Here is a 14791-nt window from a genome sequence, read left to right as displayed (position 1 = left end):
ATAGAAACAAAGGGTTTAGAACAGAAGGTGTCAAATTCAACTTTGTCAGTTTCAAAAGTAGGAACATCCTGAAAGTTTTACTTATTTATTTACATGTGGCTACTGTTTATATTTTGCCCTCTTTATATGCAGCGTAATGTTGCTTGGCAAATTTACTACATTTAAAGTTTAGGTTGTTCCTTGTGCCATTTTAGTTTTCTGAGAATAGATCAGTCTCATTATTTTAAGGCTGTTAGTCTCCTGTCTTTTCTACTGTTCAGAACAGTTGTGATCTAATTTAATTGTCAGAGCAGTTCCCTACCCCCGCCTATGGTCTTATGATATTTTAAGTCCCAGAGACCTGGCTTAAAAGGTAATTATGTTCACATTTTGCAACAAAGTGCTGCACCTTATTCACCTCCTCCACCCAGTAAATCTACGCATGTATCATTTAAAAAGCCAATCTAGTACATAGGGAAATCATTATTTTTATTTGTTACATTTTACCAGTATTCTGACATATCATTGTCTTTATTTGCCCTAATAATATGGCTTATGGAGAAGTGACCTAGGAAAAGGTATTAGGGAATTAGAAAGCATTTGGCTTTTTTCATCACTTTCTGCAAAGCATAGATCAGATTACTGTCATCATTAATAGAGTCTCGATCGATAGGATTTGAGGGCGTCAGAATATTCCGACATGTTTAAATGGTATTATAATAAATTGATCTTCTTTTTGCCAGTGTAAATTGGGAATGAGCCAGTTGATTTCTCTGCTGACAAAGAACTAGCCTGACAGAATATCTGTTTTCCGTTATTTGTTGAGGGCGACGCACAGCACACCACTCCTCCCCCCGTTTTTGTTTTTTGGAATACCCTTGTAGAACTAACAGTTCCCAGCTGCACGCACCGTTAAATATTTTTCTAAGAAGCATCTGATTTCAGTCTCTTAAAATCATCACGTCTCTTGAAAGGCTAGCGGAGACATGCTTCAGATTTATAATTCATCACATTATTTTTAGATAAGGAATTAGAAGTATTATTTAAGGGCAGAGGTTAATAGCAAACTACTGGAAATGTTATGTTAGTCATGCGCAATTAATAAAAATAAGAATCCGTCTCATAAGTATAGAGACAAAGAAGTGACAATATGAGCAAAATATTTGTTGAATGAGTCAGGGCTCTTTCTCTGAAATATTTGTGAAACCAGCATGAGTGTGATTGTTTAGGAATTAACTATCATTATTAGCCATTTTAAAAGAACTAATGATTTTCTTTTCCAAAGAACATCTGTGACCCACATGTTTGTTTTTTTTTTCCACATATATGCAAGTGCTAACTGATCTCTGTGTTACTTTTAAAAGTTTCTAAAAGGATTCGAAAAATTATTGGAGTTCTTCAGCTTTCTCTGAGAAGATTTTCTTACATGAATCGTTCTTAATTTAACTTTTAGCAATTTTTAGTTACAAGCATTTATTGCTAAAAAAAAAAAAAAAGACATGCTCAATGTTAAGCACTTATTGCGATAGTATAATTCTAGCTAAGTAAAGGAAAAAAAAACCTGTTCTGTTCTTGATGAACCTTCTGACATCTCTTGAACGGTAAATAAAATTGTAGCAGTTTGCTGTGTTTAGGCATGGGGGCCTGTCAATTGCCATAGCTGAAGAATGGAGACAAGGGTTGGGGGGGGGGGGTAATCTTAACCATAGTTAATATTCAAGCCTTCAGGAAAACAGATCTAAAACCTGCCCTGCCTTGAAACATAGAGGTAAAGTGTAAAGAAATAGCTTAGATGTAGGAAAATATAAAATATTTTCATGGCTTAATCGAGAGAGCAAATATTTGTCAGTAAGAGCTAAATAAACATCTCTGGGGCACCATATGCAAGTGGGTCTCAACTATTTCAAATACTCAAATACAGTTTTGTAGTTCATGTTCCAGTCACATAAATAGAGCTGAAATGTGACATGTCACCATATGATTCCAGAAAGAAGCATAGAACTGCCATGGTTAGAAGAGAAGCACGTTCAGTGACACCGTCATCACAATTACTTTTATATTTTATTGAGCTAATATTCTTTCAGGTAAATCTTCAGTTTACTGTCTGTTCTCTTAGCCTGGAATTATGCATTCAGTAGCATCAAATGAGTGCATGACTACGTGACCGTCCGTAGGTTAATTATTTGTTTAATTAAACAGCGAGTTGAATGGAGAATCAAAGGCCTCTTAGTTAGGGTTAAGGTTAGTAGATGTCATGAGGTTTAGCAGCTGTCACCCTTGACTGGGCGGTAGGTGTGCCTTGGGAAGCTAGTGTTATCAGTCTCCATCTTTCCTTTTAAAATGTTTCAAATAGGCCATTTCCGGGAGAATAGGCCTTGCTTCCTCCCACTGTAGATTACAGTTAGAAGAGAATTTCTCCAGTGGTTCAGTTTGAGAAGAAGGAAAGGAAAGTCACACCATTTTCTGATGTCACCCAGAAGTAACAACAACAAAAAAGCAACTCCCTTTGGCCAGTTCTAAAAATCAGATACTAAACTGTACTCTTTCCATTCCCATCCAACTCATTTTACTTAGAATTTCCAAGAAACCTCTTTGTCTTAGGTCGAGTTCCCTAAAACAGAGGCTAAGATAAGGAATCAGGGGCTCATGATTTGGTGAGGGACCCGGCAGGCGTTCAGGAGGACAAGAAAGAGGAAGAGGTCAGGAAAGAATGTGGTCTCAGGTAAAGTCCGTATTGATGGGGAAAGGCAGTGAGAAGATGGGGGAGGGCCATCTCTGGCCATATCTAAAGGGTAGAGTGAGTCGTCACTGTGGGGCAAGAGGGTGGGTGAGCGAGGCCACTGGTCACGCCAGGGTGAAGGGGCTGGTGAGGGGGTGGAGTAAGCCTCCGGGCATCTCCAGGTGCGATGGCACCAAGACGTTTCTCCAGAAAAGAGTGTGGTTGTGAGCCGACGACAGGCAGCACGGCAGCTGGGGCTGGTTGCCTTGGCTGGTCAAGGGGGGGGTGTGGGTGGGACCTCTTCCCTCTTCCTGCCCACCCCGTTGCAATCCACCCCATTGCTTAGTGTCCATCATGGCGGCCAAGATAAAGAAGGTTTGAGATGATGATTAGAGAGTGTGAGACATGAGAATGTGAGACAGCGTACTCTGTTGGACCACTCGGTTCTTGAGAATCTGAGGATCAGAAACTGGGTAAGCTGTGACAAAGTGAGAGAGTGGCATGGACATATATACACTACCAAATGTAAAATAGATAGCTAGTGGGAAACAGCCGCATAGCACAGGGAGATCAGCTCGGTGCTTTTGTGACCACCTAGAGGGGTGGGATAGGGAGGGTGGGAGGGAGGGAGATGCAAGAGGGAAGAGATATGGGAACATATGTGTATGTATAACTGATTCACTTTGTTACAAAGCAGAAACTAACACACCAATGTAAAGCAATTATACTCCAATAAAGATGTTAAAAAAACAAAAAAAAGAAGCTGGGCCTTAGGAGGCATCAGAGAGGTTCAGGTTTTGGCATTCGTTGGACATTTCCTTGTCTCTTAGCCCAGGAATTCTATTAAAATGCTCACTTGATGAACCACATGTGTGTGTACATAGCAGCAGGCAGGACTCTGAGGTGTCTTTCTGGAAAGTTCCATCTTGGAGAATTCTTCTAATGCTCATTCTAAATACAGTGCCTTACCTTGGACAACATTCTTGCTCACATAACTGCACACGTCCTTTCTCTCCCTTTCCTACACACTCACACACACACATGTTCACACAGAGTTGCCTTTCTAATACAAAAATTATAAACTTAGGGAATCCTTTTAGAAAAAAAATTATTCTAAAAGCCTGTCCTAGCCCTTCTTAAATACCTTCAGAACCTCAGATGGCCACTCATCAGACAAGAAGCACACTCAGCCTTGCTTTTCTCCTCTGACACATTCTGCAGACTCCATGGTAAATGGGTCTTGCCCTTGGAGTCTGAAAAATAGGACCCTCCTTTAAGATGCAAATCTGAACATGTATTAGAAACAGCCTGCTTCCGCGATAGCCACAGCTATTCTCTTAACAGGTTAAAAAAAAATTTTTTTTAACAAATTGGAGTGTTTTTATTTTATTTTTATTAATTAATTTACTTGTTTATTTTTAGCTGCGTTGGGTCTTCGTTGCTGCACGTAGTTGCTTTCTCTAGTTGCGGAGAGCAGGGGCTACTCTTCGTTGCGGTGTGCGGGCTTCTCATTGCGGTGGCTTCTCTTGTTGCGGAGCATGGGCTCTAGGTGTGTGGGCTTCAGTAGTAGTGGCACGTGGGCTCAGTAGTTGTGGCTTGGAGGCTCTAGAGCGCAGACTCAGTAGTCGTGGTGCACGGGCTTCGTTGCTCCGTGGCATGTGAGATCTTCCAGGGCTCTAACCCGTGTTCCCTGCTTTGGCAGGCGGATTCTTAACCACTGGGCCACTAGGGAAAGTCCTGGAGTGTTTTTAGCTTGTGAAAAAAGTTAACTTCACAGGGTCCTTCCTTTTTAGCTCCTAATGGAAAATGTTAGCCACCCGCCCCCACCTCCCCCTGCCATCAGCCTGAACTGACCTGTTATGCCCTTGTCTCTAAGGGGTGGCTGTGTGAGCTATTACGCTGGAAAGAAGATCCTTCTCCAGAAAACAGGACCCTGTGGGAGAACCTCTCCATGATCCGAAGGTTCCTCAGTCTCCCTCAGCCTGAACGCGATGCCATTTATGAACAGGAGAGCAACGCGGTGCATCACCATGGCGACCGGCCGCCCCACATTATCCACGTGCCCGCAGAGCAGATTCAGGTTCGTTTACCTTGGCCAATTCAATATAACACTCGGTAAATAGAGGTTTCAACTTAGCAGGGAAACGAGCGTTTCTCTTCTTCCCGCCAGTCTAAACATAGGCTTCTGAGCAAGAGATAACAATACCCTGCCATCTCACTCAGGGGGAGAAAAGGGAAGTGAACACACGTTTTCCAACATGTGTATTGTGTTCCTCTCCTCTCATCTCCCCTCCCCCAGAGCGGTGGAACCCCCTTCTACACTTATTTGGAAGTCTGTCTTTGTTAGAATTGGGTTGTTTTGTTGTGTGAGAGCTTAAGAATTTTGTTGTCGCTTTTGAAAAATCAGAATTTTTAGAATGCCACCTCTTTTTTAATGAGTACCAATACTGTCCCCGAGGAAAGGCATGACTGCTGTTTCTGTACAGGAAGTTTATAGGACCACAACTGTATACCTTGGATTCTGTCCAAAAGAGAGGAGGGGAGGGAAACTAAACTGGCTTCTGGCTTCTGACTCCCTGGCCCTGCCTTCACTTTGTAGCTCTATCCTCACAGCCTTAGGGAGCACAGGTTAGGGGTGAGTCACGTCTGTCTGTCTTTCCTTTAGAGCCCCTCTCCCAAGACCCCTGGGAAAGGAGAGTCTAGAGGCGTTTTCTTGCCAGGCCTGCCGACCCCTGCACCGTGGCGTGGTGCTGCTCCGCAGGTGAGCGGGCACAAGCTACCTATGCCAGCAAGAGAGGGACACGCAGAGAGGGTGGCGCCAAGACCTGCTCTCTTGGTCAGGATGCTCAGCCTTGCGAAGGCCATGCTAACCGTGGCACTGGCCGAAGATCACTGTGCCGGCAGAGTCAGCCTTGGGCTCAGCTTGTCACGTCCTGCGACCTGTGTCCACTCATCCACTGAGTGGATCCACTAACTTCATCCCCAGTGAATTCAGATTGGGAAGCTCTGGGTCCAGGTCGTCGTTGGCCTCCATTGCTTAGGAAGTGTGTTGAAATTGAACTTGAGCTGTACAAATTATTTGTGTTAAATCTAAGGGGACGCTTTTAGCTTTCCCCTTTCAGGGAAAATGCCACTGCCTTCCAGAGCCCTAAAATTCTATGCTCTCTTTGTTGAATCACCTGCATATTATTTCTTGGTATTGCTATTGGGGGGAGGGGCCGCGGGAAGGGGAGGCATACACACACACACATATATGTACACAATAATAGCGTTATCCATCCACTAAGGAAAAAAAACCTTTGACTGTATATTAAAGATAAATTGAAAAAGAGAATCCCTTAGGATATCAAGCACTAAAATAATCGCGAAAGCCTAAAAAATTTGCTGTTTAGCAAAAACAAACAAAAAAATAAGTTAAAAAAAATAGTACTTGTTTGAAAATGTAAATTGTTTTTAATAAAATTGCTTCTTAGGGGGATTAAGGAAATGCTTAGGGCACAGTACAAACATTCTAGTATTTTGGGCTTCCTCGGGTTGATTTGCTTTGCTGATAAGAATTTTGGATATGGAGTGTATATATTATGTGCATGTGTCACACGTTTATGTATGATTGTGTATGGAAATTACAGCACATATACAGATAGTAATTATGAAAAAGTGTCTGTATACACTAAATTTAAATCCTAATCACATCTGAGTTTAGTATAGACAAAACAATTTGCTAGCCGTTGTGGGATGGATGGAACCTTTATTTTTCGGTAAGAAAAAAACTTGCAGTGTCAGCCCAGTGCAATTTTGTAAGAAATCTGTGTGTCTGTTAGATTGAAACTGTGTAGTAGGACATTCACACGTGGGAATCTCAAAAACCCTTTGGATTCACAAGGGCTATGCTGCAGAAGAGCAGAGGCTTACCCATTTTATTTGCAACGAAAATAAGACTTTGTATGCATATGCTTGCTCAACGTTTTACCCATCCAATGAAATGGGACAAAACACACATTTCCTTCCCCACGGCTCCACAGCTCACCTTTCGAAAATGCCTTTGAAATCCTTACTTCCCAATCTTCATTTAAAATCTTTGTCCATTATTGACATCATAATTTGCTTTGCTGTCTTCGACTCTGATGCGTATCCTTCTGGTGAAGTTTATGGCTCACATTTTCAGAGCGCTGAGTTCCAGCTACCGTGAGCTAGCCTGACCTCTGACGAGGAAGCCCAGGAGCCCCCCCAAGCCCTCTTAATTCCTCCCGTCCTGGTGATCATTTTGACTTTCTTCCTAGTACTGTGGGCCATTTAGCTGGCTTGCCTTTCCGCCCAGGATCCCTGTCCCCGTCCCGGTCCAGGCAGGTGCATGTGGGATGCCTGACCACGTGCTCGCTCGTTGGGAGGCCGCATGCGCAGTGGGAGAGGCCGCAGCGCAGTGGCAGAGCCTGCATGCGCGGTGGCCAAGCGCGCCGCTGACCCTGTGCTTGTTTCTTTCCTGCAGCAGCCGCAGGCGCAGCCGCAGCCGGCGCCGCCCCCCGCGCAGGCGCAGGTGCAGCAGCCTCCGGCCGGGCCCCGGCTACCCCCGCGGCAGCCCACCGTGGCCGCGCCCGCCGAGGCGGAGGACGAGAGCCGGCAGAAGGCGCGGCCGCGGACCAAGATCTCGGTGGAGGCGCTGGGCATCCTGCAGAGCTTCATCCAGGACGTGGGCCTGTACCCGGACGAGGAGGCCATCCAGACTCTGTCCGCTCAGCTGGACCTGCCCAAGTACACCATCATCAAGTTCTTTCAGAACCAGCGGTACTATCTCAAACATCACGGCAAGCTGAAGGACAACTCGGGCCTGGAGGTGGACGTGGCCGAGTACAAGGAAGAGGAGTTGCTTAAGGATTTGGAGGAGAGTGTCCAAGACAAAAATGCTAACACCCTTTTCTCGGTGAAACTAGAAGACGAGCTGGCGGTGGAAGGGAACACAGACATTAACGCCGACGTCAAAGACTGAGATGAAAGTCTTCTTTTCCTCCATCAGCACCAGTGAAATTGACTTAACGACACGGAAGGTCCACCCCTGTACTCGCTCAGCAAACCGTGTTGTCCATTGTTTGGCCAATGAATCTTCAGAAACTTGCACAAACAGGAAAATCGAGAAAGGATGATACAGACTGCACTAAGCGTTTTGCTCTTTTACAAACTGCTTGGCAGCCCCAGGTGAAGCATCGGATTGTTTGGTATTAAAAATGAAAATTTGTGTTCACGAAACACACCCAGGTGTGTACCCCGTAAGCATGATACCAGTGATTTTTTTTTTTTAATTATTATTCTGGAGCCTCAAACAAGCATTATAACTTCTGTGATTATTATTTCCTTCCTTTAATTATTTCTGTAACACTTCACACTGATCTTTGGAAACTCGCCCCTTGTTTTAAAAAGAAAAAAGAAAAAAAGAGTTTGTTACTCTATTGTATGTTACAAAAGAACTATAGACTGTGGAATGCAGTTAAAAGATGACATATGCCAACAAATGCCTTGTATTATATGGCACTGCCGTAATTCAAATTTGTTTTTATTTTGGAAATAAAAGTTCACTGTAATTTTTTTTCATTCTCATTGTTACATGATTTTTTAAAAAATGAAAAGAAAATGTGAAACACAGTTTAGTCCTCATTATTTATTTGTAGATCCTGCAGCATCATGTTGTAATTAATTTTTTGGAAGTTTCCGTTAAATGTAAAATTGCTTCTCTTGTTACCATACTGATTCTTTTCTATTTATAAATGTATTTTGATGGGCAGTAAAACAAAGTGTCTTAAAAGTTTTAAATAGATAAAATGTGCTTTACACAGTTGCCTATAAAAAGTGCTCTATGTTATCCAAGCAATTCATACTATAAGCTTCACTCTTATTGTTGTATGCAATTTTTACTATCATGCAAATAAGCTTAGGTAAATAAAACTAATAGATCACCTTAGAAAATTATGCAATTAATGTGAAAATAATTGATGTTTGCAATGTGTCTTCCTTTGGTTTACAATCAATTTTAAAGCTACATCTGTATAAAATTTCTGTATAAAGGTGTTATTTCTTTTTTATGAGTTTATGGCTATGAAAACACCAGCTATTTTGTTACAGCTGGCTGTTTTTATAAGTGTATCACAATTTTCTTTATGCAGAAATGTTCTGATTAGGAGTGGTTATTGACTGTAACTACACAATTAAAATTGTTTGTATGGTATGACATGGTAGGGTTTGTCTGCTTATGTGAAGTAACTTACAGAGTCCAAGACAGCCCTCTCAGTTAGATGCATGTTAATACTTTCTTGATATTTTACAGATCTGAAAAAGAGCAATTGAAAAGTCACTTGAAACACTGTATATTTAAATCACAAACACATGCTCATTTTTTAAGTTTAACAATGAAGACGATAACCTGTTTTTGGTTAACATATTACTTAATAAACAGAGATAGGAGGATGGTCAAAAGACTCGCCAACAAAGACATCAATTCAGTCTCTAGCAGATAGGTGCTTAGAATGGATTCATCTGCATTTACTTCACAATACTTCCATCATGGCGACACTTTTTTTAAGCTGATGTATGAATATTTTTAAAGGCCATTAATAGTAACATAAGTAGGGGAAAAAATGGACCTTCTGTTTAAAAACTCCTTAGTAAGCAATGTATTTTTTTTTTAGTTGTAAATGGAATATAACTTAATAACTCTGAGCTCATTTGGTTGTGTATGTCATAACTATAAGACCTCCATGAAGAAAACAAGAATAACATGCCTGGAATTGAAACACGCACTTCAAAATTCTTGCAACATAAAACTTAGTAAACTCCAAGATATAAAGTGAGGTGTGCTAATGGTCATGAAAAGGATTGGGGCCAGTGTTCCAGTTTTTGGTTATTTTTTTTTCGTATTCACTTTATCTTTTGCTGCTGCTTTTTAAGATTTCCTACTTGTTAGCAGGTGTCTGTTTTCCTTTGCTTCTGAAATCGCCCACTCTCTTCCTGCCCATCTTTTCCCTGGGCCCTGACGAGCCCATCGGCGGGTAACTGGACTGCTTTAATGCTGAACTTAAGAAAATAAAATGGGATCGCTGAAAACTCCCAATTCAGCTTTCAAATTTACTATTTACTTTTGAAGCACAGCTGAACTACTTCAAAGGCACCTGGTTTGCTGTAAACTTAAAATTATATTGGAAAAGTTTTCAATTCATTAAATGAGAGAACAACTTTGAAATATTCTTGCTTATTACTAGGGTTCAGAAAATCATTTAAGCAAAAGAAATTTGAGGTAAAATAGAAACTAGATAGTGTGTATTAAAAATAATAATTAAATAAAATAATATGCCAGGAAGCTTAAAGTAAAGCAACCTATCTTCTTTCTTTTCTCTGAGTTTAAAGGGAAAACCTAGAGCAGAGGGTAGTTTGTTTGTTTTTTTTTCCTACACCAGCACAACACCTAATATAAGGTGTCAGAGATTTAATAACATTTAGAAGGAGAATTTGGGTTGCGAATAAGATTTTCTCATTCCCAGTAACCTCCTAACTTCTTTGGAAATAACATTTTCAATGAGTTGCTGAGTGTGTGTAAGAAATCAACATGACAATACTAATAAAATTCTCACTTAGACCCTTTAACTCAAGCAGCATCATCTTGCTAATATGACTTTTTAAACCAAAAAAAGAAAAAGCACATGTGTATAAACAATGACGGTCATGATGGAGTGAGCAAAATTGTTTTCAGGGAAGATGGCGCATTTTGCAAGAGGTTTGTCTGAGTTACCTTCCACATGGCTCCCCCAACGTCATGTATGGCTCATACCAGTCCCAGTGTTGCCAGAGACTGTGGTAAAATTCCTTGAACAGACTTCACTGTGTCCATGTATTTCAGAGACTTTTTAAAAGATGGGCATGACATAGCGCTTCGTGCTGTTAAGACCTTAGCAGAGTCAGGTAGTTTACGGGTAATATTCAACCTTGTGCATCTGAATCTGTCATGGATTCCTTCCCTCAGCACTTTGCCACTAATTTGTCTTACACTCTGTGGCCATATAATACTTGCACATTATGCAAAAAATAATGTTGATAGTATCTCCTTGGCACATAATATGCAGAGTTGACACATAACCTTTGAAAACCAAGGTAACTAATATGTGTGCCCTAGTTGCGTGGCACTTGGTTACAAAGCCTGTACATATTATATATAAAACGTGTATTGATTAACATTTAGTCCTAAGGAATTCTGAGCTTAAAAGAAGTGGTTTTTTTCTGCATTAGTGATATCTATATCTAACTGTGCTTATCTAAAATATATAGCTTGAATAGAAAACATTTTCCAATTGTTCAAGATTGAATGAAAATGACAATCTCATACATTCCATTATTCAATTATGCCCTATTCCATATTGTTATCATTGGCTGATATTAAGGTCCTTGACTGTCACGATATTATCAATAAAAGGTATTCTGAACTGCCTGGTGATATTTTCAAAAAGAGCAATTAAAATGTGTATACCCTATTATATAGCCAATGGAAATTGGACTATTGTGCTAAAGCAAGCCAGAATTTGCATGATAGAGTGGAAACCAATAGAGGTCCAAAAATACTAATCCTATCTAAAATATCAGAAGATACCGATACTGTAGTTAACCTTACAAATAAATATTTTTTACTTTTTAAGGGAGCATATCATGGATTCAGCATTTCTGAGGCAAACCATTTAATGTAAATACTAAATACTTGCATGTCTTTCGACAAAGGCTAAAACTACATCTGTTAACATGCACATTTTTGATGAAATATGAAGTACCCTCATTTAAGAAATGTGATAGAAAGTATATGTCCTGAATACTATTACCTGTTTAACAATACCACGTTACATAAAAATAGTTTGGAATTCATGTTTAAATGATGAACAACATTTTTAAGCCTTCCTTACATTACCCTCCTTATGTGGATCATACGTATTTCCAAATTTAATTTTATCAAAATAATTCTACAAAAATTCCATTTTGGTTTCTTGCCCGGTATCAAGGTTGTATATTAAGTCACCTTCTTCTGTCAACTATTTCAACTGCTAATATCCCTCTTGTGATCAAAAGCACATGACTAAGGCCCTGTTCTCTCTGATACTAGTGGTTGGTGAGGAAAAACAGTAGAGTAGTACATTATTTTTGTTGCCTTGCAAAGAAAACACAGAGAAACTCTAAAGTGACATTTTGCACTGAGTTAAATGTTGCACATTATTTTTTTACTCTTAGTTGCATTTTTTTTTTACTGTTATTGAATATTTGCATTTTATGGTATTCAAATAAGTTTTCATGACAGTGACAGTCTCTTTTCATGCCCTTATGCCCCCCCCAAAGAAAGGATGTCCCATGGACTGCTTTGATTTTCCACTCACAGAAGAACCATCAGTACCTGTTAAATGAGAACACTGAGAAAGTTCAAATATTCAAGTGTGTGCATTAATTCACTGAGCCTGTGGCAATGTGATACAAAATAAGCCTTTGTTCAGCACACAAACCTGTTCAACAGCACCTTTCACCTACTCCACCTTTGTTTCCAATTTTAATTTCCAAATATTTGTTCTACCAGATCTCATACAAAGGCTTCCTACCTTCTGAGGCCCCTCCCTAGCATTTCCCTCAAATATGCTTAAAATGATAATAGCAACAACATTGGTAGAATGCTTCGTTTTACAAGGCACTGCCACACCATCTCCGTTCCACTATGAGTATTTAAGGCAGTCACAAGGGAGGGGAAAGTCAAATAGGGTAACTGATTTGTTCAGCTGTTAGGTGGCCATATTTGTTTCAAACCCAAGTCTTCTATCTACAAATTTCTGTCTCTGTTTACTCCTTAATAAGAGCTTTTTCAAATGCAGAAAATATAGAAAAAATTAAATGCAATTCGATATTGTCAGAAATAGAGTGTAATGTATTTTACTAATATGAAAAAAGTCCATCACTAAGTAACTGAAATCAAGTGTATGAAATATTAACCCCAAAACTCTGCTGTAAAATCCATATACACCGATTTTTTTAAACATACATTTTATTATAGGAATTTCCGAATACACCCAAAAAAGTAGAGAGAATAGTATTTATAATGCACCCGCAAGGATTCATCACCCAGTTCAACCATTGTAACATTTTTCCATTAATAAATACTTTGTGAAACTTGTTAAAATTTTGATGAAACGTATGAAAATATCGAAACTATTTGATGGGTTTTGCCCATAATGACGTGACATCATCTTGCTGTTGCAAAGTAATGAATTTTCTGGTTTCTAAAGAAAATATTAAAATGAAGTTTTCCTCGGAGCTCTCTGAGAATTTTCAAAAAGCCAGTTTTAGAAAGAGAACTTTTGAGAATTCCACAAATATTTGTAACAAAAAAAGAGAGGCAAACCAGCCGCTCTTTATTTATAAACAATACGTGCTTTCATATCACTGTTGAAACTAAAGTACATAATTTTCAGTTATGCATAATAAAATATGTAATTAAGCAACATTCCATGGTGGATTAAAGAATTAAAAGCTTCAGGTGCAGAAAAGAATTTGTTGGCATTTTCTTTTTCAAGGTGGTATTTTGAGATGTTACTTTTCATTTTCCTTTGACATCTTATACACAAATAAATAGACAGAAACAGGTGAGAAGCAGAGAAACAAAGAATTGGCTTTACTACAGTGGACCTGAAAAACAGAGTGAGGTAGAGTATTTGCAATGTGCTCATGAAGGCAAAATTAAAAAGGACAGAAATCTTCTTAGCCTGGGGAGGAAAAAAAAAAATCTCTTAATAGGGGCATGTGCTCCAAGAAATAGAAATAACATACAAAGTTAACTGCATTTGGTAATTCCTATATTTCAAACTACATTAAATTAACACACACTCCAATTGATACAGTCCAGTAAGCTTATTTTTCAAATGAAGAACTGAATCTAATTAATAATTCTATGCTAGAAACACTGAAGTTCATAGAGGCGTTTGGCATGTATCCTATTTTTAAAAAAGGGTAATACATCAAATAAAATCAAACCACTCAAATGTCAGAAGGTGTCAAGATGATTCTGAAAATAAATTATTCTGCTGAACATCTAAGAAAAAAATAACATAGAGGTGAAACTCTGCATCTAGCATCAGTAGAACTTTCTACCTAGTATTGGCAGTTTTTCGTGCAATGCTTTAACTACAGTTACAGTCAGCCATATATGAACAAGTAAATTCAACATTTTTTGTTTATATTACTCAAAGAAATATGCACTTATGAGCAAATAAATGAATGAATGTGATCAGACCACTTAGAAGAAGTGTTGGGGTATGGTATGCAATGAGACCCATATCCCATGGACAATCCTCTTGGTGGTGGGTTTTTTAAATTAATTAATATATTTTTAAATTGAAGTATAGTTGATTTACAATGTTGTGTTAATTTCTGCTTTACAGCAAAGTGATTTAGTTATACATATATAAATATATATACACATTCTTTTATATATATATATTCTTTTCCCTTATGGTTTATCATAGGATGTTGAATATAGTTCCCTGTGCTATACAGTAAGACCTTGTTGTTTATCCTTTCTATATATAAAAGCTTACATCTGCTAACCCCAACCTCCCACTCCATCCCTTCCCCAACCCGCTCCCGCTCTGCAGCCACCTATGTCCGTGAGTCTGTTTCTTGGTGGTGCATTTTATTTTATTTTATTTTATTTTTTTAAACATCTTTATTGAAGTATAATTGCTTTACAATGGTGTGTTAATTTCTGCTTTATAACAAAGTGAATCAGTTATACATATACATATATTCCCATACCTCTTCCCTCTTGTGTCTCCCTCCCTCCCACCCTCCCAATCCCACCCCTCTAGGTGGTCACAAAGCACCGAGCTGATCTCCCTGTGCTATGCGGCTGCTTCCCACTAGCTATCTATTTTACATTTGGTAGTGTATATATGTCCATGACACTCTCTCACCCTGTCACATCTCACCCCTCCCCCTCCCCATATCCTCAAGTCCATTCTCTAGTAGGTCTGTGTCTTTATTCCCGTCTTGCCACTAGGTTCTTCATGGCCTTTATTTTCCCTTAGATTCCATATA

General features: G+C 39.4%; 1 protein-coding gene and 1 long non-coding RNA gene across 8 annotated transcripts in view; one reads left to right on the top strand and one right to left on the bottom strand.

Moving 5' to 3' along the window:
* The window catches only part of SATB1 (SATB homeobox 1), a 98492-nt gene extending 89582 nt beyond the window's left edge, over positions 1-8910 (top strand). For 6 of the 7 annotated variants that reach the window (XM_082392689.1, XM_082392688.1, XM_082392687.1 and 3 more), the window contains 3 exons: positions 4575-4778; positions 5364-5459; positions 7185-8910. In XM_082392689.1, coding sequence (XP_082248815.1) covers positions 4575-4778; positions 5364-5459; positions 7185-7682 — 798 coding nt within the window. In that variant the 3' untranslated portion in view covers positions 7683-8910. The remainder of the gene's footprint in view (positions 1-4574; positions 4779-5363; positions 5460-7184) is intronic. The other variant, XM_082392691.1, reaches the window with a different exon arrangement.
* LOC309629146 lies at positions 1464-4632 on the bottom strand. The gene is made up of 2 exons (XR_014244890.1): positions 4553-4632; positions 1464-4388 (listed from the first exon to the last, which is right to left on the bottom strand). It is a non-coding gene; the product is annotated as an uncharacterized lncRNA (long non-coding RNA).
* Positions 8911-14791: the final 5881 nt, after the last annotated feature.

The sequence above is a fragment of the Balaenoptera borealis genome (genome assembly GCF_965194805.1).
Source record: "Balaenoptera borealis genome assembly, chromosome: 5".
NCBI classification, from domain to species: Eukaryota; Metazoa; Chordata; class Mammalia; order Artiodactyla; family Balaenopteridae; genus Balaenoptera; species Balaenoptera borealis.
Note: the sequence above shows the minus strand (reverse complement) of the source record. Positions and strands in the feature narration are given on the sequence as shown.